The sequence below is a fragment of the Callorhinus ursinus genome, unplaced genomic scaffold (genome assembly GCF_003265705.2).
Source record: "Callorhinus ursinus isolate GAN/ISIS: 27379988/994484 unplaced genomic scaffold, GSC_fseal_2.0 scaffold27, whole genome shotgun sequence".
In the NCBI taxonomy this organism is placed as follows: domain Eukaryota; kingdom Metazoa; phylum Chordata; class Mammalia; order Carnivora; family Otariidae; genus Callorhinus; species Callorhinus ursinus.
The window spans coordinates 17,898,979-17,925,617 of NW_027397089.1; the positions used below are offsets into that span (position 1 = coordinate 17,898,979).

The 26,639-nt window shown below is 41.6% G+C and overlaps 1 protein-coding gene across 3 annotated transcripts in view; it reads right to left on the reverse strand.

Moving 5' to 3' along the window:
• Positions 1-26,639, reverse strand: part of PTPRO (protein tyrosine phosphatase receptor type O) — a 234,436-nt gene that overhangs the window by 11,422 nt on the left and 196,375 nt on the right. For 2 of the 3 annotated variants that reach the window (XM_025879885.2, XM_073877935.1), the window contains exons 17-23: positions 24,647-24,730; positions 18,449-18,484; positions 14,934-15,015; positions 5,786-5,876; positions 4,611-4,687; positions 3,895-4,029; positions 3,545-3,667 (exon numbers count right to left, since the gene is read on the reverse strand). In XM_025879885.2, coding sequence (XP_025735670.1) covers positions 3,545-3,667; positions 3,895-4,029; positions 4,611-4,687; positions 5,786-5,876; positions 14,934-15,015; positions 18,449-18,484; positions 24,647-24,730 — 628 coding nt within the window. The remainder of the gene's footprint in view (positions 1-3,544; positions 3,668-3,894; positions 4,030-4,610; positions 4,688-5,785; positions 5,877-14,933; positions 15,016-18,448; positions 18,485-24,646; positions 24,731-26,639) is intronic. The other variant, XM_073877934.1, reaches the window with a different exon arrangement.

The following is a 26,639-nucleotide window of genomic DNA, read 5'->3' on the forward strand; positions in this document are numbered from 1 at the left end:
TTCTTTCTTTCTTTCTTTCTTTCTTTCTTTCTTTCTTTCTTTTTTTAAGACTTATTTATTTGAGAGAGAGAGTGTAAGGGAGGGGACACGGAGAAGGAGAGAGAGTCTCAAGCAGACGCCACACTGAACACAAAGCCCCACATGGGGTGCGATCTCACGGCCCTGAGGTCATGACCTGAGCCAAAACCAAGAGTCGGATGCTTAACCAACTGCACCATCCAGGTGCCCCAAGACTCACTCTTCTTAGTCTCTACTAATTTGTAAGCATAAAGATTTATTCTGTTCTTATTATCAACTATCAGAAATAGTCCAAATCCAGGCCTCACAAAGATCTTAATTCATCCCCTTCCCTCAAACTTGCTAGGAGCCTAGAATGCACTCGGTGAAAGGAATACTGTATCATAATTTGGAAGAATTTGGCCTGGTTATGAAACTAAAGCTAGGTTCAGGTATTGAAGAGAAATGAATTCCAAAGAGTCAGTGGCCTTGGGTGGAATAAAATTTGTATAAATGTAAGTAAATGCATAAATAAAGCATATACATAAATACGTAATAAGATACATAATAAGATCTGTGTAAACATAAGTAAATCAGCACTTCGACTAGACCCCCTGTCCCCTAGGCACTCAAGGCTATCCACCCCCAGCCACATGCAGTGCCTCCCTCACTGCCTTCAAGGGCTCTTTCTTAGACACATGGAGCATGGGTGCAATAAGTCTGCAAAGATGCTGGCAACTCTCACTGCTGTTTTCAGGAGGTACGGCCAGGAAGTAACCCAAGCATAATAAATTGTGCAGAATGACTCCATTACTCAGCACCATGAGGATTTAAGCATATTCAATCACTAGATAACTTTGGTTGCCCAGAAAAGCTCACAAAAAATGTTAAATCTTTTCCAAGGCTGATTACAGGCTTTGCTCAAAGATTTGTACATGGTAGGCAATATATATGTGTCTGTGTATATATATATATGTATATATATATATATATATATATATATATATATAATTGATCTGAAAATGTATCCAGCTAAAATATGCAAAGTGGTTCGAAATTAGGAAACACTTAAATTGTCATTAGTCTCTCTATAGCTGCAAGACAGAGTTCTGAGTATCAGGGTGATCCCTGTCAGCTGAATAGCAAGGCACACATCGATGGGAACAAACACATTTTTGCTGGTTTTAGTCTCCAGTTCCTACTCAGTTCAGGCCAAGTTTTCAAGCTCTGGAAGGTGGCAAATTATGTGTTGTGGTCATTTTCCTCCTTTCTTATTAAATGAGAAAACCATCCTTGTTCATCTTAGCCATTTCAAAATTTCTCTTACCCGATTTCCTCATTCATGTACTTTTAGGTTGTACTCTGAAAGCTCCCATATATCAATATGGAAGGAATAAAGAAGAGTGTGAGCAAAAATCGAAACAAATAGAAAAACATGCCCATGAGCACAGCATAATGTTCTTTTGCAATATAACCTTCATCCAGGAAGGATAAAATTTAGATTTGGTGTTTATGGCCAAAAGGGGGCACTCTAGGACCGAATGCTTGTAACTACTGTATAGGCATCTTACCAGAGAATTCAATGTTTTATTTCAGTGTTTTAAGCCCTTGACATGATTATCATTGAAAGATAGGTCAGCATTTAAGACCAAGGACAAGAAGCATAGGACTGACCAGACACTGATCTATGTGACTCTTCTCTGTCAAGGAAACAGGCATGGAACAGACCCTATTTTGCGCTCCGCAGTCTCTTTTCTCCTGAATGCAAACTCAGGGAATTATTTGTTCTACGCTTACCCAGCAGTTTACACTGGCTTTCCGGCTGAAACAGCCAAGAAAGAAAGCGGGATTCAAATGGCATTCAAGCTGTCAAATATTTTCCCCGAGGAACATCTATCTGTGAACTTTCCAAGTGCTTTATTATTTTTCAAATCGTTCATTCATTCACTCATTTATTCATCCCACAAAGACTTTATAAGTGGCAAAGGGTTGGAATTACAAAGCTTATTAAAACAGGGTATGTGCTTCCCAAACTCACAGCACGTTGCGGGAAGGGGACGTGAAGAGAGACAGTTATAACCATCTCTGGTGTCCCGTGATAGAATAATCTAGATGAGACTAGAGCAGGGGGGAAAGGAATAAAGCTGTCTGGAGACTAGGGAAAGCTTAACAAAGGAGGTGACCTTTGAATTGAAACTCTGAGTGGGAAGTGTTTAGGGAACAGGCGGAGATGGCCATTTCAAAAATATGGAACAGCACGAAGCAAGTCTGCTAAGGATTTGCCTAAATTCCCCTGTAGCAAAAGCCATTGTTAACTACCAGTGGTTAAGAAGTGATTAAACTTGCAAATATCAATAAATGATGAATTGATGAGTACTTCTGCTGTATTGATATGGACAATCTTTGTTTCCATTGTCCACATTAAGGGTCAGCAGACATTTTCTGGGAAGGGCAGACAGTAAATATTTTAGGTGTTATGGGTCATAGGGTCTCTGTTGCAACTACTCCAGCTTGATGTAGCACAAAAATATTCATCGGTAACATGTAAGCAAATGTGCGTGTGGCTCTGTCTCAATAAAATGGTATTTGTGGACACTGAAATGTGAATTTCATATAATTTCCATATTTTGTGGGAAATATTTTTCTTTTGATTTTTTTTTCACCCACTTAAAAATTGAAATTCATTCTTGGCTCACAGGCTTTACAAAACAAGCAGTGGTCCATCGGTCCACACCCCAGTCTACCATCCCCTGTCCCATACGTTTAGGAAGTGCTGTTTCTAAGCAGAGAACATTGCAATGAGAATGTTCCTATTCAATGTTGTCCTCAACAGAGAGCACGTTCAAGTGACTCCTAGTAAAAATGCCCTTCCCTCTTCTGGGACTGCCGTGTGTGAAGAAGGTAACAGGGTGACTGGTTGATGTCGGCTCCTAAGCAGCACGTAAACATTCAGCATAAGCTCAAAGGCTAATCATCAGAGAGGCAGCAGGTCCAGGAAAAGTAGACTTTTTCTGACATGCTAATATTCAGAAATCAATAGCATTTTAAAAGAGGTATGGAACCATGGTTAAAAAAGCCTGAAGTATCTTTGACATAGTAAAAACCAAACCAGAACAAAAATAAGGAAAAAAGCCAAACAAAACCAAACCCAAACTACTAAGTTATGGCCTAAGTGTTTAAAGTTTAAGTGTGTCTTATATATCCTAATTATTCGTACATGGAATTTAATGTAAGTAATGAGAACTTCTCTCGTCAGTCGTAACTGGTGAGCGGTGATTCCCCGAGTCTCCTATTGCCCTCGGCTACACTGAGATGGAACCATGAGGACTTGTCATCCCATCTCTTCCGGCTCTCTGGGCCAGCCATTTCATCCACACCATTGTTAATGAAATGGGAAACACACACGTTCAAAAAGTGGGATTTATCTCTTGAAGAAAGCAGTGTTGCAAAGCCCAAAGAGCTCACAGTCTGACGTGACGGTGGGCTGGCCTCGGACCCGCGTGTGTCCCCTCGGCATGAGGACCTGAAAGTGTGCTTCGTGACTTACATAGTTGATCCGGAAGTGTCTGCAGGCCCAGTCATCCCTCTCTTCCTCCGAGATCATCTCCACGGTGATGTCTCCGTAAGCTATGGGTTCTTCCGTGAATGGCCAGTAATGATCACATTTCACCTGAGGGGACAGTGGCACAACCTTTTAAAACAAACAGGCTACGGAAGAAAGAGTCTGTGCTCACTCAGGGAAAACAGAAGTCCTTGCCTCTGAAGAACCGCATCGTACTATTGTGAGGAGGAAAAATGGAGCAAGTGGAAGTTTCTGGTACACAGTAAGCACTCAAGCCGTGGCCACGGCTGGTACGGGTTGTGCTGCCGGTGGGGACAGCCCCCTGGGGCACTTACCCTTCTTTTCTCGTTACACTGCGTGAGCATGACAATGATCTGGGATTTCTGTTGTAGAACCATCTTCCAAAAGTCATTTCTGGTCTCAGGCAGTGGCCCCTGTGTGGCAATATACTCCTGGGGTGAGTTGTATCCCTGAAAGATGAAGTGACCAAGTTGTCCGCTAAGGAGCCCCAGTCAACACCAAATCCTGGTCCACACGAAAGAGGAAAACCTGAGAATTTACTGGGGGATAAGTCTGGCAAAGGATCACACACCTGGGTCATGTTCTTTCCCTTTTACATCAAAGAGGTAATCAGAGTAACGGACCCGCGTAGGTCAGTGTGATTGTAAGCCTTGTTCTCACACCTTTTTAATGAGAACAGCCACTGTTTTTAAAGAACAGGGGCTCAGGTAGAGCCCTTTGAGCTGAGTTGCCGAAACCGAAAGCTAAGAGACAGATGATCTTTAGTGTAATTATTGACTTTCACTTTCACCGGATCTTTACAAAGAAATCCGAACATTACTCATCTAGGGGCTTTTCCCCCCATTCGTTATTCTGAAGAGGAATAATGGGAAGTGTTCCTGAGAGTTGGGTGGCCAGGTGGAGAATGGCTCTCTTTACAACTGTTGGATGCATCTCTGGACCCTGAATCGTCCTCCTCTGGCTGAGCTAGAATTTGGATGTCTGGTTTCAAAAAAAAATTTTTTTTTTTTTTTTACTGTGTTATACTTACAGGAATGTAGTTGGCATTGATATAGTCTGTGCCTTCCTCTTCATTCATGGAGACTAATCTCACTCGGCTAAAGTCATCTGCAAAGAACAAGAAGAAAAGAAATATTGAAAATGTGAGCAGAAAGAACTGTCTTGACCTTATCTAACCAAATAGCAAGTCAGATCAGCCTGTGACAGAGTAGGTCGAGTTTATTTTAGCCTGATATTTCAGCCACACCTCAATCTTTGTTTATTGTTTAAATAAAGACAGAAACACATCTCAATCACCGTTTCCTCTCCATCAGCTCCCCTGTCCTTGTCTCCAGGTTGTGGGGGCATTGTGCAGGATATTTAGAGAAACTAAAATATCTGGTGGGTTGTATGGAAGGCTAGAGGATGTAGCCTAAATCCATGAATTCCATGTCACCTAGCACATCCAGAAAATCCACTACCTTTGGAAAATTTAGAGAAGATGGAGTTGCACAGGCTTTGTGTAAACAGACTTCAGATGAGAAAAGTACATTCTGGAATGTGTACAGATGTAAAGTGTTATAATGATGACACTGTGCAATTTTATTAAGAAGGCCGATCAAGGAGAAAATTCTCCTTCTAGAGCTTTTTCAGCTCCCCTCCTCCCCCTTCTCCATTTCTCCCAGCACTAGCCCCTACCTACCTCTATCCACTGTGGCAGAGAACAAAGTTAAATTTATATTGGAATGTATTTTTTGTCTGGTTCATAATGCTTCATATTACTTTTTTTTCTCGAATGTTGCTTTTATTACAAAATGCTAAGCAACAAGAGAACCTACCAGAAGTAAGAAAGGGGAGGCATTTTAGTACATTGCACTCCTTCCCTTGTCAGGGAGTTGACTGAAAATAGTTTATGAAAGCTCAGATTATCTTATCCTAATTTGGCTAAAATTTCTGATCTCCAAAGAGCCAAACGGTCAGTCTTTCCTGATCATCAGACACAATTCAGTTGAAAGCAAAGAAGTTCAGTATTCGTACATAGGATGGTAACCTATGTTATTTAATAACATCAAAGCATGAATGGGACCAATGAAATAGCAGAGATGGCCTTGAGGATCCAGACCACAGCGGGGCTTGGCCAGAGATTGGTGAAAATGATGAATCTGCAGTAACAGTCCGTCAGCCTTTGAGAGACGTGAACAGGATAGGCTCTAGTGAGAATCTTACACGGTAGGATGTTTGTGTAACGATTTTTACATCGGTTCAGTGGAAGGTCTGCCGCAAAGTGTGGGATGTCCAGTCCAATCAATTTCAACTCCTGTAAATGACAGAGAATAGAGTTGAGATTTCGGTAGTTGGTGTGGATTGGATTATTGTTCACACTGTATTTTTCCTCACTCCCTGCCTGTAATAGAATTATCACACCCCATCTTCCACACGATGTTCCCGTTGCTCCCCTTTGGGACAGAGTGCGCTTCTCCACTCCACTCTTCTCAACTTGCTTTGGCCAATGAACTTGGGTAGCAATCATTCCGATCAGAAGCTTTAAGTGTGCTTGCTCAGTTTGGTTTTCCCTTCAGTGCTACTGCCATCTGCCATGAAAAGAACATGCTCAGGGAGGCTGCTGACTCCAGGATGAGGAGATGCTTAGAGCAGACCTGACTCTGTCCTACAGACCCTTGAAGGAGGAAAATACATAAATGTTGTTCTGGACCACTGAGATTTTGAGATTAACCCTATAAGATGCTTCTATAGCATTATTGCAGGAATAGAGCTAATATAATACATAAATACCCTGAATAGCTTAGTGATCACATGGAGAGGGAAAGAATTATGTGTATCACTCAAGGTATGGAAAATTTGAAAACAGAGACACATTTCAGCTTTTTGGAGGTATATATTAACTGAAATGTACGCAATATGTGTAAATATTTCTATTCTATGGGGAAATGTAGGTATTTGTCCTACAGGCAATAGGCCTTAGAGGAAGTGGTAAAAGAGTGAGGATCAAGTAGGGACTATTCCCCATGTTACAAGAAGTAAGATCCACAGGCACTAAGTATCTGGTAATAAATTGGAGAGTAAAGATGAATCAGTAGTGGGTAGGCAAACTTTTCAGTGAAAATAGGAACAACCAAATACCTGCCTGTATGTACATACCAGTACTCCTATAAAACCTATAATCCAATTGCATTGGTAGGGCAATTTTTATATAAACAGACAACCATCACACTTCAACAAGATTATGTGATGGGCTAGGGGGCTTCTAAGTGTTCACCTCATGTGTCTTATAGGAAACAAGCCGGTATGGTCAGGCCACCTGGATTTCCCAGGAGGTATCATTGACGTTGTGGTCGGTGTGAATAGCTCCCTGGAGTTGGGCAGTGCACAACTAGTGCAGCAGATCTGGTTATTTTCCTGTACAAAGCTCAGGGAAATATTAGTAAACAGCATATACAGCCATCTACAAATGGAATGATCTATATAGTATGCACTTCTCTGTGAGACTACTAGCTGAGGCTATAATTGTCTTTACTCAGATAGGACATTAATGTTGTGCACACATTTTACTCTTCATAATTCCTCCCAATTTTTACTCCAGCGAATCATAATTGAGAGGAATACATATCTGGGGGAAGAGTTTGGGAGCGTCTTTGAAAGACTTTTGAAGGGGGATGGAGACATTGGTGATGTTTTGAGAGACCAAACAGGCACATCTCGTTCATGGCCTTTCTATCTTGATATGTGTTCTTTGCAAAGCATATGCTTTAAAGAGACCAAGTTCTTGGGTCTTCTGTTGTTTCCACATAGAGGTTCCTTGACAGCTAACTGGGATGCAAAGCTGTGGTCCACACGGATGGACTCGCTTGAACCACTCAGATCTCTCTCCTCCTCCCGTTCTGCAACACTTTGGGCTTTTTTGTTTTTTTAAGATTTTATTTATTTATTTGACAGAGAGAGACACAGCGAGAGAGGGAACACAAGCAGGGGGAGTGGGAGAGGGAGAAGCAGGCCTCCCACGGAGCAGGGAGCCCGACGCGGGGCTCGATCCCAGGACCCTGGGATCATGACCTGAGCCGAAGGCAGATGCTTAATGACTGAGCCACCCAGGCGCCCCAACACTTTGGGCTTTTTAAGATCATGAAATCCCAAGCTCTGGGGCCCAAGTGGAAGCCAACTTTAAAGACAAGCTATGCTGACTTTGATCCTCAATTCACAAAGGGAGTTTTTCTGTCTCAGGCAAAAATCCTTGCTTGCTAAATGCCTTTAACCAGACGCGTGTCACCGTCAATTTCTAAGTGGTTTTTTCATTTTAAAGGGTTTTCAAAGACTGACTACATTGTTCTTATAAGTAACAAGATTTATTTTTAGCAAACTTCAACCAAATCAGTGTTACTTTTAGGTTAGTTCCTCTCAGAAGCCAGAAGCTAATTTAAATGATGCTCCCATTGCTTAAAATATTTTGGAAGCTACCTCCTTTAGAGAGTGTCTTTAGAGATAAAACATCCGGCTTCTTTTGGTGTACCACTCATAAACTGTAGGGTCTTGGAAAAGTAGTTCAACTCATGGTAACATCAGTTTAGTTATCTGTAAGATAAGGCTAACAACATTTCCGTCCCTCAGTCACGTATAGTGACTCTCCAAGGGAACGATTAAACTCAACAAATATGAATACAGCACTATTGATAATGGCAACGAAATGCCTCTGTTCGGAGTCTTTGTTTTGCTTGGCCTCGATGCATAACTTCTCCCTCTTCTGCCGTTTGCGCTAACAGACTGACAACTTTCCCTGCAAATCCCCCGCTTTGAGGACACACTGAAGAGCCACAGGAAGAGGACTCAGTGACGAAAGAAAAGTGTGGAAACAGATTGGAGCTGGGAGCTGGAGCACATATGGAAGCTGACTAACTGATAGAACTTTAATTGTATGTTGCCTCCCTGCTGCAAATGCCCTAAGTTGATAAGAGAGGTTTAATTGGCTGAACACTGTAAATGTAAATTGCCAAGGCCGAACCATGGCAGAGTGGGAACGGCGGGTGTACATAAAGTGCTCTGCAATCTTTTGTAATTTAGCCTGTCACTAAGTGGAAAATCAAATACTAAGTTTCCGGATCAGTAGCTTTGCAGTTATTCTCTTTCCAGCCACATGGAACCTCCGGAGGCTTAAATCTTCATAAAGGCAAAGGACGAGGTGATGGCCTGAAACTGACATAAATCATTTTTGAATTTTCATTTGCCAGTTTTGTTTCTGTTATGATTTATCACTCTGTGTGCTTTTCCCTGGAGTCATCCACAGCGGGTTAAGTGGTGGCCCCCCCAAAAGATGTGTCCACATGCTAACCCGCAGAACCTGTGAATGTGGCTTTATTAAAAAAAGAGGCTTTGCAGATGTAATTAAGTTAAGGATCATAAGATGAGATTATTCTGTATTATCTGGGTGGGTCCTGTATCTAAGAACAAGTGTCCTCCTAAGAGAGAGAAGAGAAGGCCACATAAAGACAGAGAAATAGACTGGAGTCATGCAGCTGTAAGCCAAGGAGCACCTGGAGCCTCCAGAAGCTGGAGGAAGCAAAGAAGCATTCTCCCCTAGAGCCTTCAAAGGAAACATGGCCCTGATAACACATTGATTTTGGACCTCCGGCCTCTAGAATTCTGAGACAATAAATTTCTGTTGTTTTAAGTGACCAAGACTGTGGTAACTTGTTACGGCAGCCCTAGGACTCTAATTAATACAGTCCCCAAGCCCAGTGGCAGTCTACATTGGGTTGGCTGAGTTTGAAGCACGCAAGTCGGGGAAAGCAAAGCACAAACATATGCACTGTGTCGGTCTGTTCAGGCTGCCATTGCAAAGTACCATCGACCGGGTGGTTTAAACAGTGGCAATGTATTCCTCACAGCTGTGGAAGCTGGGCAGGCTCCGATCAAGGTGCTGACAAGGTAGACGTCATTCTGGGGCTTCTCTTGGCCTGCCTGTGACCATTGTCTTGCTGTGTGCTCACGTGACCTTTCTCGTCTAGCCCTACTTACCATCCCAAGCCCCCATCTCGTCAACATATCAATTTTGGGAGGACACAGGCAGCCCCTAACATGCACAGTCATCTTCTGAGAAGAGTGCAAACTCTGTTCTGGCTCTAGAGTCTGTCACAGTGTCAGCAGGGGCTAACTATTTGGGACAGGTTGGACCTCAGAGTCAAGCGGGTTCGATTACTAGGCTATGGGACAAGGAGGAGACACGACATCACCACTGGTGTTGACAGTGGTGGTGCCACATGTGGCAGGGTACAAGGCTCGGTGCAATTGGGCCAGGTCTGGCTCGTTTTCAGGAAAACACAAAAGGAGATGGGATTTAGAGGGAGGTGTTTAGTGGAGCTCTGTATTCATTTCTGAGAGCTGCCGTAACAAAGTACCGCAAGCTGGGGGGCTTAGAGCTACAGAAATTCATCGTCTTATAGTTCTGGAGGCTATATGTCTGAGATTGAGGTGCTAGCATGGACCTCTGACGTCTGTCACTTATAGAGGAATATCAGGGCATCCTTCCCGCCTCTTCCTAGCGTCTGTGGTTTGCTGGCAACCTTTGGTAGTCCTTCACTTGCAGCTCTATAACTCCGATCTCTGCCTTTGTCACCACGTGGTGTTCTCCCTGTTCGTCTCTGTGTCTTCACCCAGCTGTGTTTCCATAGGGACACCAGTCAGATTCAGAGCCCACACCGCTCCCGTATGGCCTCATCTTAACTAGTTACATCTGCAATGACCCTGTTTCCAAATAAGGTCATATTCCGAGGTACTGAGTGCTTAGGGCTTCAACATATCTTTTGAGGGACACAGTTCAACCCAGGACAGGTACTCTAAAGGAAGAATGGGGTGCAGCAGTAATGGGCATCTTGGGGAGGTGATGGAGGACTGGAGGACGCCAACCAAGCAAGACCCCCGGAGTAAGCACTGTTGGAGAGAGTTCAAGGTGGCTTATTTCAACAAAGGCTGCAGGTAGGTCTCCAGTGAACTGGACATGAACACAAGGAAAAAGAGCTGTCAATGGGAGCTACTAGCAGAAATCAAGGCTCATCTCTCATGAACTACGTGGCAAGGAATACAGTTCGTTTTGGCCTTTGCAGCCACATTTCTGAACAAAGATGGTGCGAGCTTTCATTAGCCTCCTGATCAAACAAATACAAAACACAGAAATTAATGGCAGAATGAGCAATATATGGTATATCTCGTGGGCTCTGCAATTTCAAGCTCTAAGTCTGGCTCTTCAAAATCTTTCCATATGAGACATACGAAATGAGGAACTGAATCTAATCCCTGAGTCCCACACCTCCTTAAGAAAAGATGCACATCTTCATCAGAAGGATAATCAATCTTTCCAGCAGATGCAAAATCAGATGCAGGGTGAAAAAGGAATGTATTTAGGGAGTGCAAATTAGCAAGTCATAGAGCTTCATGTATGACTTACAGCTGTATTGGTAATATATGTAAATCTAGACACTAGTTTCAATTTGCATAATGCTTATAAACGATGTAATTTCTCAGTATGAGTGTGATCTTTCAATGTCAGTATCAAAATGAATACAACTATTAAGCATTCATACAAACAGAACAAATAACTGTTCAGCTACTGAATTTAGTTAGACCAGCTGATTGGGCCATTTTAATACCCTCTTGGGCTCTTATTAGAGCAGGAAACCTGTTTTATTTTCCCTCAAGTTTTGATTAATTACCAACTTCAGGAAAATTTGACGGCTGCCATGTGAAAGGTCTGACATACATCCTAAAATCAGGTATGGGTATGAGTCTTTGAAAACAGATGAGGGTACCAGGACATGGAACCTGAAGGAGTGGAGGTGGGGGGTGGGGGCCAGTGTTGGAGGCTGGCGGTGCCTGAGGGCTGGTGAACGAAAAAGAAAGTGAGTCACACCCATGGGTCACTGCTTGGGCAAATGTTAAAAAACACAGTCTGAGCCTATGACTTAAAGCAGACTTCTGGAGAATAATTTATATTTTCTCACCAGAGCAGGGATACAATATCAGAACTCGGCACCAAATAAATTACATATAGGATCAGCAGTGTTCTAAGAACAAAGATAGATGAAGCAAAGCTTCGGAATAAATAAAGACACTAAACGCTCCTTCAAATCATGGTGTGATGGGTAATTCTGTGTGTCAGCTTGGCCAGCCTAGATAGCGCTTGGTCAAACATCAGTCTAGATGTTGCAAGGAGGTATTTTGTTTTTAGATGTGATTAACAAAGCAGATTACTCTCCACGGTGTTGGTGGGCCTGATCCATCAGGTGAAGACCCTAAGAGAAATGACTGAGGTGCCCTGAGGAAGAAGACATTCTGCTTCCTGGTTGCTTTTGGATTGAGCAGCAATATCAATTTTTCCCTGGGTCCAGAGCCTGCCCCGCAGTTCTCAGGCTTGTGAGCTCTCACGACTGTGTGAGCTCGTTCCTTGAAATAAGACTGTCTCTTTCCATGTATATATTTCTTCAATTATATTATAGTATATAGGATATACATCTTATAATAATTACATAAGAATTCTATAATTCTATAAGACGTATATAATGTAATGAACTTATGGATGAATTACACGATTACATTTTATTGTATTAGTGTTCATACATGTATATATTTCCTATCGGTCTGTTTCTCTGGAGAACTCTAATACATGTGAGTTGGAAAGCTTGGATGCACCCTCGTCCCACATTTAGTCCAGGGTCTCCCAGTGGAATCCTATTGGCCTGGAACAATTCTTCATTGTGCAGGACTGTCCTACTCATCGCAGAACATTTCTCATCCCTGTCCCTTTCTCCGTCGAATATCACTAGTAGCTCCTTCCCAAGGCATTAGGAGAACCAAAAATACTCCCGCACACTCCCAAACTCTCCCTCGGGGACTTCCTGGTCCTGGCCCAGTTGATTTCGTCCAGGTCCTGGCCCCTACTGATTTCGTTCGGCCTACTCATTGGATGAACAAATTGAGGGGAGGAGAAATTGTGGCTTTTTTTCACTGTTGATTAAAGGCAAAATGGTCATGAGAACTAAGGGTTTTGGATCTGTTTTCAAAGACTCATACCCATACCTGATTTTAGGATGTATGTCAGACCTTTAGTACACTCCTACCTCCTTTATAATTCTTATGGAATAAGCCTGAATGTGTTCATTTATATGTTGAATGCACAAAAGCTCTCAGCATGCTATAAATTAAACATTTAGCACATAGAATTTATTATCTTACATTTCATATTTTTGAAGCATCTGAAGCTAGGATCTAATCATTTATTGTTTGGTTCTGCAGCGTCCTTCCTTTTTGGGGGAACAGTGCTCCCCATTGATTCAACCAAGTGGTTCTAGTAAGAGCTGTCCCGTTCCTACGTGACTCTGCTCTCTCGGGCTGCAGTTGGCTTGAGTGGATGTCACAACGCAGGCCTGCCGTCAGTATCCTCTCCTGTTAATTTTTAGACTCTGAATAAGAAAGAGAGTCAACAGTTCCCTCTGGAAACTGTGGAAACTCTCAGATGTAACGCTCAGGGGTCGTGGGTGATTGTGTTTTCCACTGTGAGAAGGAGGTTGGTTTGCAGCGAAAGAGAGAGAGAGGCCAAGACAGAGAGAGAAGCAGAAATGAGAGAAAAAAAACAAAAAAAGAGCGGGTCTCTGCAGGGGTGTGGCCCCTGGTTCCAATCATTCCTGACACTGAGCTGCTCCCTTAACTCCCTCTGGTTTAGCTCTAAGATTCCTTTGGTTAGATGACATAGCTCGGCATCCTTTGAACAAATGCCTTCTCTCTTTGGTCTAAACTAGTCTGAATGGTGTGTCACTCACAACTAAAATCATCTTCTCTTTTCAGCAAAAAATGGCTCCCTGAATTTTCTTTATGATAATGCACTTCAGAGGCACGCTAATAATCACACTGGGGCTTGATGGCATAAGCTGGGAGGTACTGTTAACCCTCCCAGCGAGGGCAGCGATGCTAACTGCATCACCAAGGTGACATCACCAAGTAGGGATGAAGAGCTGGAGGCTTCAGGGAATTTGAAAGTGTTTGCACATCATAATTTTTCATCACCACTATCAGAGTTATCCAGACATTTATTTTCTTCCTGAGTTTTGGCTTATGTGTTCTCAAAGAAAATCTCCTTTGTTTTTTTTCTTCCTGAAATGCCATCCTTGTCATCTCCATCCAGTTCACACCAAAGTTCTATTCTTTGAGATACAGTATTTGGTGTCACATCTACAACTTCCTGCACACTTGTGTGCCATGGATAACTGAGCCAGGCTCTGTGTGGAATTTCTGATGACACAGGTGGGTAGTGTTAGGGGGCTTTGTATTTGATCATGAGTAAAGTTCTTCTCATCCCTAAATTCCCTCTTAGTATATCCACACCAGGCTCCTGCTGCTTCTTGCAGACCTAAGATACCCTCAGATGATGAGGGAAAAGAAGAAATGAGTATGAATCATGAGGGCAAAGCAGCTACATTCAACAACTTGGTGTTTCACACGAAAGAGCTCCTAAGACCTTCAAGAAAACATTGCCGTATTTAGAAGAGTCACTTGATCTCTTTCTTTTCCCTGGTATCCTTGAATCATGGACCACCTGAGTCTTGCTGTAGGAACCTCAAGGGTGAGGCCACCCAGACTGTCCTGAGCTGTGAAATATGTGGGAAGAAAACCTGAGGACCAGTTACACTGCTGAGATCCGAGGCTGACTCATTTCCACCTACTTAGACACGTGGTCTTGGACTCAAAGAATATGTGCACTTCAGAGAAAGGAGGTGTTGCCGTTTTTTTTTCCTTCTTCCACATGAACCAGGTATAACTCTCTCCCTAGTCTCCCCCAAGAAAAGTAAAGGAAATTTCACAAAGAAATATGAAGCAGAATGCCAGGAGTCCTATAGCTGTAAGAGCCCACCCCCACCCCACCCAGGCTCTTCCGTGCCCAGAAGAGAAAGGGGATCTGTTTCATCCACCACCTACCCTTATTGTGGCCTCAGTGACATAAGAGACACACTAAAAATTCCCTGAAAGTGAAATTTTGTTTCCGACCTAAATCCTCACTTTGCTCCCTCCCCTCCCCCACCCCACACTCCATTGCATTGATGTTCAGTGATGGTTTCTCCTGGGATTGTGTTTGTTCACCCCACTACCCGCATTTGTTCTCTTTTCCTCCAGTGGTGCCACCCTAGTCCTGACCTGCAGAGGGTGCCATCCTCACTCTGCACCAGCCCATGAGACACCCCCAGCACAGTTACCATGCTGCCCATTATGAACCGTATCACAAGCCCTGCCCAGTGAGCAGGGAAATGACACCAGTCCCAATCTGGCAAGTCCCACGCCTCATCTACCACAGAAGGTAGGAAATACTTGATCTACTCACCTCAAATTGAAGAGAAAATTTATAGTCAGAGTCTTTGGCCATATCCTTGATGTAGGCGTCAAAGTCATCCAGTTGAACTGGGCTTTACCAAACACAAAGAAATGTATGTTTTAAAAATCTGGTTGACAGGTATCTATACTGTTTAATGTCATACTTTTCAAACATGAATGATTTTCTTAGAGAGAAAAGCAAGCTTTACTGCTCCAAGGTTAGCATTCATCTTTTTTGTTGTTGTTGTTAAAGTTATCAGTCCCTAATATGTTGTGATTAAAAAGAGGGCCTTATGTATTATACTTCCTTGAGATGGGAGAGAGCTCTAGATTTTCAGTTGGCTCTTACTCTAGCAATAAAATATTATATGTACGGGGCACCTGAGTGGCTCAGTCGGTTCAGCGTCTGCCTTCGGCTCAGGTCACGATCCCAGGGTTTTGGGAGGGAGCCCTACATCAGGCTCCCTGCTCGGCGGGGAGCCTGCTTCTCCCTCTGCCTGCCGCTCCCCCTGCTTGTGCTCACTCTCTCTGACAAATAAATAAAATCTTAAAAAAATATTATATAGATATGCATGCTTACATACATACATGTATATATGTTGTTTCTAGAAAATTCTGATCAATGGGAAAGAACAAAGGATTAGAGTCTGAAGAAGTGTTTGAGGTACGGTTTTATTTTATTTACTGTGTGATCATGAAAAATTGCTCTAACTCTTGTGAGATTCAGCATTCTCATCTGTAAAATATTATGGTCATACTGGTATACACGCATGCTAGCTACACTGTCCCTCAGAGCAGAGGCAGGGCCGGTGGGATGAAGCACATATCCAGAAAGCTTCTAGAGCCTCATTCTTAAAGAGCCATGTTTGTGTATCCATCAGAGTATCAAAAAGGTTCAAAGGTACAATCAAGTAACGCATCTGAGCTTATGTTTCTGTATCTATACCCGAAGTTCTTACCTTTTTCCTTCTTCTTCTTTTCATGAATAAGAATTATATTTTAGGAACACCCGGGTGGCTCAGTTGGTTAAGTGTCTGCCTTCAGCTCAGTATCATGATCCCAGGGTCCTGGGATCGAGTCCCAAGTCAGGCTTCCTGCTCAGTGGGGAGTCTGTTTCCCCCTCCCCCTCCCCCCTGCTCATGATCTCCCTCCCTCCCTCCCTCCCTCTCGGATAAATAAATAAAATCTTAAAAAAAAGAATTATATTTTATTTCCTACAGTTTTCTGAAGCTGCTTATCCTTCCCAGAGTTTACCTATACCAACCTGCTCCCTAAGCTTCTACAAGATGCTCTGCTCTGGCGTCTAATCCAAGCCTTTCCACTTTGGCAGGATCCACACAGCGACCTTTCCCTTCGTCTTGCTACAAATTACTCAGCTTATATCCTCTACCTGTAGCCTTATGTCCTATTAGCAAATACATAGTATTATTTTTTTTTAAGATTTTATTTATTTATTTTACAGGGTGAGACACAGCGAGAAAGGGAACACAAGCAGGGGAGTGGGAGAGGGAGAAGCAGGCTTCCACTGAGCAGGGAGCCCGATGTGGGGCTCCATCCCAGGACCCCGGGATCATGACCTGATGATCAGGTTAACGACTGAGCCACCCAGGCGCCCCAATACATTAATAGTTATTTGTTTAAAGTTGTTGATTAGCCAATCTCATAGATTCTGTTAAGATTTTAGTAGAATTTAAAGGGCATTATACCTCCCAGAGGTGCACTTCAATTCTAATGGTTTCACTTAATAGCATTAATGACTCGTATCCATAAAACACACTGCAGTGCATACATATTCGCATACATTATATTGCTTGGTTGGTCCCTGAAGTAGACACAGGCAACATCAATCAGCCCCATGCTTCAGGTGAGCCAGCCAAGACCGAGTCCAGTGAATAGTCAGAGATCACGCAGCTACTAAGCAGTAGAATGCTTACCAGCACCCTGAGAGAATGATTTCTGGTTAAAAGCTATTCCCACATCAAACTTGCCATCCTTCCAAAAGAATGGCGAAACATGGGGCTCCTATCCTAGAAGGAACTCCACTAGACCTGCCCTCTCCAGCTGTTGTCTCTGAGCAGGGCATTGACCTTAACGTTGGACTGAATGATTCCAGTTTTCATCCCATTCCCAGGAGAAAAGGAGCACGAATAGGAAAGGCAATCTGAGAAAGTATTTATGGGTTAGAAAAAGCAAAAGGAAAAGAGGGACAGAGGAAGGGCCAGAAAACAGAAGAATAAATATCAGGGAAAGGACAAGAGTGGTAAGGAGTAGCAAAAGCAAGCTGGGGGGGGGGGTTGGTAAAGATGGAGAGGATAAAGGTTTAGAGGGAAAAGAGAAGGTGGAGCAAAGGGGGGGTGAAATGAGAATAGGTACAGATGGGAAAGGGGAGCCACAGGGACATGGTGCGGGGTGGGAGGGGCGGGCTTTGGGAGGGAAAGAGAAAGAGGGAAGAGAAAGCAAATGCAAATGTAGGCAGGGGAGGCCCTCAAGAACTGGCTTTTAGAGAAGGAGGGAGGATTAGAAAGAAAATGAGAAGAAGGAAAGGGGAAGCTGGTTTCTTAGTGGTCTCCGCCAGTCATATGTGTAAACACATCCACACATAGTAGTTTAGCTGTTGAAATATACACCTGCCCTCTTTTTTAAGTTTTATTTATTTATTTATTTATTTTTAGAGATATTATTTATTTATTTGACAGAGAGAGAGACACAGCGAGAGAGGGAACACAAGCAGGGGGAGTGGGAGAGGGAGAAGCAGGCTTCCCGCCGAGCAAGGAGCCCGATGCGGGGCTCGATGCGGGGCTCGATCCCAGGACCCTGGGATCATGACCTGAGCCGAAGGCAGATGCTTAACGACTGAGCTACCCAGGCGCCCTTAAGTTTTATTTACTTAAGTACTCTCTACACCCAACATGGGGCTTGAACTCATGACCCCGAGATCAAGAGTCTCACGCTCCTCCAACTGAGCCAGCCAGGCGCCCCTACATTTGCCTCTTTCTTAAACATCCCTTCCATTTGAAGACAAGCAATCATTTTTTTTTAAGATTTTATTTATTTATTTGAGAGAGAGAATGAGAGAGAGAGAGAGCACATCAGAGGGGATAGGGTCAGAGGGAGAAGCAGACTCCCCGCCAAGCAGGGAGCCCGATGTGGGACTCGATCCAGGGACTCCAGGATCATGACCTGAGCTGAAGGCAGTCGCTTCACCAACTGAGCCACCCAGGCGCCCGACAAGCAATCATTTTAATAGGCAAAGTGAGGATCATTATGAAGAACTTTTTTTAAATCAAACATTTTAAAAAGAAATATAAGAAAAACTTACTGTATTATATACTTCAAAGTTTTTAAGACTAATCTTTAATATTTTCACCGCAAAACAATAATTATGTGACAAGACGGAGTTGTTGGCTAAATGCTATGGTGGGAATCATTCTGCATTATATCAGTGTATTAAATCAACACATTGCACACCTGAGACTTACACAATGTTATAAGTCAGTTATATCTCAACAATAAAAAACGACTTACTTAGTCAGTTTCCTCTTCTTTAAACCATTTTTACTCCTGAGAATTAAAAAAAAAAAAAAAGGCAGCTTTATCTGGGCAAAAGAATCGATTGACATAATGATAAAACTTGAAGAGCTTTAAATAATTATATCAGGCACCTCAATTGTATTTAATTTTCATTAAACATACCTCCAGTTTGTTTAATTACTTTTCATTAGACGAGAAGATAGTGATAATAATTTCAGATTTACTTCTTAAAAAGCCTATTAGATTACAAGAATATACTTGTACTTTACATTTCGGATTTGCCAAATACTAAATTCTAGAAATATCATCTTCTGCTACTAATGGTTAAGTTGCTGAGGTATTTTATAAAATTATAGAAATATCCGTTGCCTGAAAACTCTAGGATCTATAGGCTGGAAGGAAAGAATTGGGGAATAAAAGGGGAGAACTAAGTATCTGGGAGGGTGGATATTGGTTGTCAAAGACTCAAAGACTCAAAGCCTCTTCCCTGGGAATGTGAGTTTGTGCTATCAGTGTTGGCATGTATCTTTTTTTTTTTATGATTTTATTTATTTATTTGACAGAGAGAGAGCCAGAGTGCACAAGCATGGGAAACAGTAAAGGGAGCGGGAGAAGCAGGCTGCCCACTGAGCAGGGAGCCCGATGCCGGACTTGATCCCAGCACCCTGGGATCATGACCTGAGCTGAAGGCAGACGCTGAACCGAGTGAGCCACCCAGGTGCCTCTCTCTCTCTTTTTTTTTTTTTTTAAGACTTATTTATTTATTTGAGAGAGAGAGAGAGTATGTACAAGCAGGAGGGGCAGAGGGAGAGGCAGAGAAAATCTCAAGCAGACTTTGTGCTGAGCACAGAGCCCAATGCGGGCTCGATCTCACGATCCTAAGATCATGACCTGAGTCGAAACCAAGAGTTGGATGCTCAACTGATAGTGCCACCCAGGTGCCCTGGCATGTGTCTTATAGAATTCTATTATGGCATTGTTCTTATTCAATTTTGAACTAGTTTTTTAAGCTATCTGAAGAATTGTACCTATTACTAGTTCTTAATTCATTACTATTCTGTAAGCTCAAACACATGTAATGTTAATATATGCTTCAGTTAATTACATTTTTAGGGGGTATTTAGGGTAATCGTTTTCAACCAACAAATAAGGTAACTGACCTAAGTTAGTGAATAAGAATACGGTCTCTGCTGAAACACTTCACTACTGTATTTTTATTGTTTTATATAAATGATAAATACTGATATGATTGTGAGTGACAATTTTTACAAATAGTTTCCCAAAGTCTTTAAATATTGATGGAAGCACACAAACTTTCAGAAAATAAACCATCAGTAGTAAATAACCAGTGTGATCTGAGTGCTCTCATGTGCCAGAATATTTGTTTATATTAAAAATTATGGAGGCGACTGGGTGGCTCAGTCGCTTAAGGCACTAGACTCTTGCTTTCACCTCAGGTCATGATCTCAGGGTCATAGGATCAAGCCCCCATTCGGGCTCCGCGCTCAGCTCAGTCTGATTGAGAGTCTCTCCGCCCCTCCCCCTGCTTGCATTCGTTCTCTCTAAATAAATAAATAAAATCTTTAAAAAAATAAAAATTAGAATTGTGAATATGCGGGTACCTTCATTTCTAGAAAGGCTGTAGCAGAATGAAGCACTGCTTCCTCTGTGCTCTCGTAGCACTTTGTTCATGGAATGTTTCTCCTGGTGTCCATCAGTTGCTTCTGTGTTCCTTGCTACACAGTCCTTCCCAGCCTCCCCACCCCCCCAGAGCTGAGCACAGTTAAGAGGACACATGGTGGTGCTCAATAAATGCTTAGTGAATTGGGTTGAAACAAAACACCTTTGCCATGTTGCCCCCACAATTTTACTTAATGATTCAATGAGGAGTTTGATACTAGACTCAGGAAGTGGAACTGGTGGATGGACAGGAAGTTTAGGGAATTTAGGGCAGGGAATTTAGGGAAATATCCATTAAGGCAAGTGGTGTTTCCGGTTTTCATTTCCTAGTTTCAGTTTTTACTTCAGTTTTACTTTTTCCCACTTCTGAGTGACGACAATCCATTCAAGAGCTCCCTCCCTATTTGTTCTCCCTCATCCTCTGTCTTCCATGTTTGAGATTTAGAGGGAATAGACATTCCGGTTTTTACTTTGCTTCTCCCTCACCCCCTCAAAACACCACTGTAGTGTTGGACAGGGCTGTATCATCTAGACCTTTGGGAACCTAAAAGAACACCTTTTGAATAATTTTTACTCAGCTCTTGTGGGGGTAATGCAGTTAACTTTGGGAATTCCACATTCACTTTGTATCGTGGGAGCTGATGATGGTGCTTTATGACAGAGGAATGTTCGCTGATATAACTAACAGTTTGGTGAAGTCAGGAGGCTGCCAACATATTTTGTGACTGGGAGTGGGAAAAAAAAAACAAAACCCAAACCAAATCTTTCCTATCCAAACAGACTTTAAGGGAAACTGGGAAGAAACAAATGTATGTGGGAGAGTAACACTGAATAAATTCAGTGCTGAAATATTAAGCTGCTACTATTCAACAGCTGTGTAGAAACCTGATTACTGGAAGACAGGCACTTTTTTTCTTTCATTCTCATTCATTGACTGAATGAACTTTACATAGAATGTAAAATTCCACCACATGTTTTCAATGACTTATTGCCAAAAGTGTATGTTTAAGTGTATGTCTTCATGATTTGTGTACAACCTTTATGTTCTGCTTAGATTTTGCAGAATTCCCGAAGATTCCAAAGTGTTCTCATGTCCGTAGGCTGTGGGACAAGGACAGGAGTGAATTATGAGACTCCACAGCCACATGGATGGAATTTTCCTATGTTTTCAATTGCTGTACTAATTCTAAGACGAAAATCAGTGGACAATTCACTTTTAAACATGTAATTGGAGGTTCTGCCAGCCCTTTGGTTGTCAGCTCATTGTGGAAAGAGCTAGTCTGTGCGCCTGTTACCATGAACATTTGAGGTGATGTGTAGGGTGTCATCTTGTCATTGCAAAAGATTTTTTGAGTAATTGCTAACACTCCTCAGACAAACAGTATATATGGATACATGATCATGCACATCTTCCAATTTTCTCTTTTACTTATATCAGTTAGGTAAGGTTCAAAATCCTAATGACTTCAAGAAGTTAAGATGCACAAGTTCTTCATGGTTATGAGATCTTGGAAAGCCAGCCAGACTGGAATTCATTGCAAAAAGGAATATGAAAAGAGGCAATGGCAGAAGCATGGGATTTACAAAGACTAAAAACAAACAAGCCCCCCCGAAACAATCCCCCAAATTCTAAATGTTCCCAATTTCATAAGTGCCACTTACTCTTTCATGAGCTAGCTGGAGATCATCCCCAAATCTTAAAAAGGCGTTTAGAGTTATATCATCCTCTGAATAAAATATGCAATAACCAGGAGGAAAGCTGAGCAGTTTAAACTAAATGTTGCTTCACGCTTAAAATGACAAATGTTGCAAATTTCGAGCAGGTGCATGAATACTTGAGCAGAGCATGAGGTGAGTACTGTGTTAATAAAAAGAGTAGTAATAATGAATCCAGATAGAGCTGGTCCGAATGAAATGGTTTTCTCTGATTAGGACACCCGATCTGAGATGATGGGAGCCAGAAATCCTGGCAGAATACCATCTTGAGACTAAGCCACCTGGGCACTGGTGACCGGCTCTGGTTTTGCTATCGCCCTGGGAGAAGATTTGAGCAACACCATGAGAGAGAAAGAGTCTCCTGGTTTCCACACGAACCACTCACCAGGAAGATTTTACAAAATTAACGGGAACATCTATTCCCCTAAACTTGGCAATTTGGAGAAGATACCAGGCCGTGTATGAGGAAGGAGGTAGGGTGGGTGGCTCTGTTATTTCTAATGGTTGTTAACAGACTAGGTGAAATATGAAGACAAACACATCTGGAGGAGGATTAAAAACGGCTATCTGCAAATGAAAGCAGGGGAAAACATCCATGAGTTACTAGGATGAAGAGAAAAGTAGCGAACAGTAGGGACCTCGGGTGGCTTTGTGTGTGCTAAGTTAGCTGTACCTGAAAAAAAGCAAGGATCATGTATTTAACTTCTGTTATATCTGACCTAGCACAAGCCTAAGCGGGAAACAGAGTTTATGTTCAGTCTATTCTCATTGGTTGATATGTGTATGGTTTACCGAAAGTGACAGAAAGCCTGGGGCTCTATGTTTTGCCTTCTCTTCTCACCTGGAGATAACCATTTACATCTCAAGACAATTCTTCTAAAAATGACTGAAGGGTTTTTTTTTTTAAACAAACAAACAAACAAAAAACAAACAAACACAACTACTGCAGGGTTTTTCCCCCCCTGACTTGGGTCTCATGCTATTTGATCAATACTATAAATAGCAGACCTTGAAGGAGCTGTTGGAATTTGAAGATGTGTTCATCAGGGGGACCTAGTAAGAAATACATGCAAAAAAAGCACAGCCCTGATAGAAGCTTAGAAACCAAACTGTGGGAAAGGCAGAGAATTAAGCAGAAAAATTAACATGATAGTATATGTATCTTTCTTTCTTCTGTTTGAATTGAGATTTATGGAGGTAATCGTTTTCAACCAAGTACCCCTAAAGGGTACTTTAGGGGTACTGGGTACGGTATTCTGATGATAGGTAGAATACTTGAGAATGGTTAGTAGATGTTGAGTGAAAAGTGATGCATATTTTGAAGGTCAAAATGGAATATATATGCACTACTCATACCTGAATACTATCTGATGTCAAATACTTAAAATACTGTGTTGGCTATGGTGAAGCCCTATACTCAAAACTGTTATTAAAACCAACTTGGAATAACAGCGAATGGGTCCTCATCATCCGAGACATTCTTCTGAGTTCATTACTTAACACCTCAGGGTCTACCATATTTCAACAGTTTTCCTCTAGTCTCTTCTTTAAAACAAAACAAAACAAAACAAAACAAAACAAAACAAAACAAAGCAAAACAAAACACCCCAAAACAACCCCATTGCTGGTATTAATTTCTACTGGTATTAATACTGGTACTAATCTCTACTGTGAGGAAGTCCTTTTTGGTATTTCTTCCATTGCAACTTGAAGTCCTAACCTTGCCAACTGTATTTATTCTGTCCTTGGAGGAGCGGAAGAACATTTGATCAACTGTCTTTTTGAATAAATAACTCTACAGATTGCTTTTCATTCACTCTTCCCCCCACTCTCCCCACTCAAGCACCATTTTTCCAGTTCATGAACTATCGTTATTGTTTTTTCTGAGTTCTGAAGTTGTCCATATATCTGGATCTGTCTGTACATAATTTAGTATCTAAACACCTTGGATTTTTCAGGACAATGATCTTTTGTTTTTGGTCAGGAAACCACTACCTTCTTTCCTGCGGCTCAGGAAAGGAAATAGTCCTTCTCGATCTGTTAGTCCCAGATTTCAAAATTATTGTTATTAGATTTTATACCAACTGAAAAAGATACTCTTTGAGATTTGCTTATTAAAATGATTTAAAAGTTAAGAAAAGGAGAATTTAAAGGAAGCTGCTTTTTACAGAGGAAAGAATAGATTTTGGAGACACCTGGGGTTGGAACCTGGGTTCTCTGTATAGTAGTATGATATTAATATAATCTCCTTAAGCCTCTATTTCCATGTCTCTAGGATGGGGCTCTGCAGAGTTGTGGGGACAATTAAATAAGATAATTATACAAAGAGGCTTGCACTTTGTTGTTCAATATTCATTGAGTTAGCATTACTATGAAAACACTAACACCCCAAACACAGAGTACAGTATTCTGTGCTGTACCTGAAAGCATTTCTTCCTTCGTGGAAATATGGAGCTTTCTATTGGATGGAGATGGTAAGGAAAATGGGAAGCATCTTTTACAAAGATGAGAAGCCAATGCATTGACTGAATGAAGAAACAAATGGCTAGTAATTCATGGAAGAAAAGCTTGCCAAGAACATCCCAAGAAGAAGATTTTAATTGGAAAAACATTATACTTAATTAGCATCTTGGTACCATGAACTATTTTAATCCATTTCAATACATGATTAATAATTTTAGAGGTTGCCCAAACACATCAGATAATTAAAGAGAATTTTTCCTTTCGGTTTTACTTCTGGAGAGCTAACCTTATAGACTTTGTGTTAGGTAAACAGTAAAAAAAAAAATCACTTACCAAGGATTAATATAAAATGCCAAAAGATAATCAGTCCAAAGACATGAGGGTAGCAGGGTTAAGAAAGCAAATATACTCCTACGCCTGTGAGCATTAATAGATATAACATATGTAAAGATGAAAAAGTGGCAAGAGTTAGTAACATAAACTGTGAACAGATATCAGTAAATTACCTACTGGGATCAATTAAAATGACAAGCATCTTAATTACAATTACATATTATTCCATTTTGTGAAATTGAAACGCGAAGGCTTACGTGCTATCATATTGCCAACACCAGTTTTCTTCGCACACATACATATTATAATCAGATATATTCCTTTCAACTTATTTTGTGTCGATTAGTCTGCTATTAAGTGATTACATTTTACATTCAGTTAAATGAGGCTCTTAAATGCCTCATTAGTTGTCTCCAGTCTTATTCTTGGATATTATTACCTTTGCCATGCTTGAACCTATTTTAAGGAACCATTATAACATCATTCGGTCGCTAACAGCGGCTTGTGTAAGGAAATATCAACAAACGGTCAATTTCTGCCTATACCAATTCTGGTCAAGGCCCCAAGCTTCTGGGACGCATTCTTACAAAGCTGCACTCCTAGGTGTGACTTTCTATATTACTTCTAGTTTAAGTTAATACACCATCGCTGAAAAATAACCCTTAAAACAGAGCTATGGAAGGACGCTCAGGTATCAATGATTCAAGACAAGTAGCTCATGAAACTGCCTGGTCCATAATCTGACTAATACTGACCTGAGTGGGAGCAAAATTATTGCATTGTACTTTACTTCTAATTCAGTCTGCTGATTTAAAAAGCATGGTGTGAATGCAATTTCAGGTATTCAAACCACATGCAAAATAGAACATTCATTAACGTAGATTTTAAAATGTCCTACGGCTGTGTCTATAGCTACATTGAGAACTAGGAGGGGAAATGCTGTCACCTTGTCACTTTAATTACTACAAGTTCCCAGGGATATATCTGCTCTGTCAGCCAGAACATGCTGGTGTTGGCAAAACCATCTTTGCCAAGAGCAGGAGAATTCTCTAGATTTTTCTAGAAAGGTCTTGAAGTGAATTCTCTTTTGCCTTAGCTCTCCCATAACTGACGTCCCATAGTCTATCAGTTGTGACTGATTGTGCAATTAGTCAATACATAGCTGTCCTGAGTCCCAGGTATAATTGGATCAGTTCCTAGATGGGCTATTCTTCACTGCTTTGTGACTGGGCCTTGTTAAAGGGCGAGCCAGACAAGAAACAAAGATCAGTGAATTAGTCTCTTAATCTTGGCAAGAGTGTTAATATATCTGCACAAACCTAGAAATGTTTACTAACTTTCCACCGTCGAGGGGTTATGGGTTTTCTTTCTTCACAGTTGGATTAATTGTAGTTTAATAGCAAAATTCCATTCAGGCTAAAATTTAAAAATAGTACAACATATTGTCTTATTGACAAGAATCCTATTTCAACTTTCCACTGCTAGATGCCCACTCAGGGAAGCCGAAGTTATATTCCAATTAAAGCCCTCCCTCCCTCATTGATTCTGTAAAGTTTCTAGTCTCACCTATCTATTTCTTGAAGATCACCATTTTGGGGGATTAGGAAAACAAGAAGAAGAAAAAAAAGACCATTTACCAAGGATTAACATGAAATGTATACATTTAAATAAATGTGCTTTGCACTGTGGCTTGCAAAAGAAACAAACCTGATCATGTAAGCAGTGCCGGCTTTGTATTAAATGATTACTTCATTAGCAATTTTGTTGGGTATCCATTGGGGCCGATAGCATTGTTAATTCTCATGGATCAGTGTTAAGGTATAATGTCAAACAATTTAATCTCCTGACAATGCTTTCTCAATTCTCCAAATACCTCCTCCCTCTAGGTCCTGAAGACTCAAGCATGGGGTAAAGAATAAGGCCAGGTTTTCCCATGGGACCTCACTGCCTTTGATATTTATTTACCTGTAAGTTTAAGAGCTGAGAGGCCTGG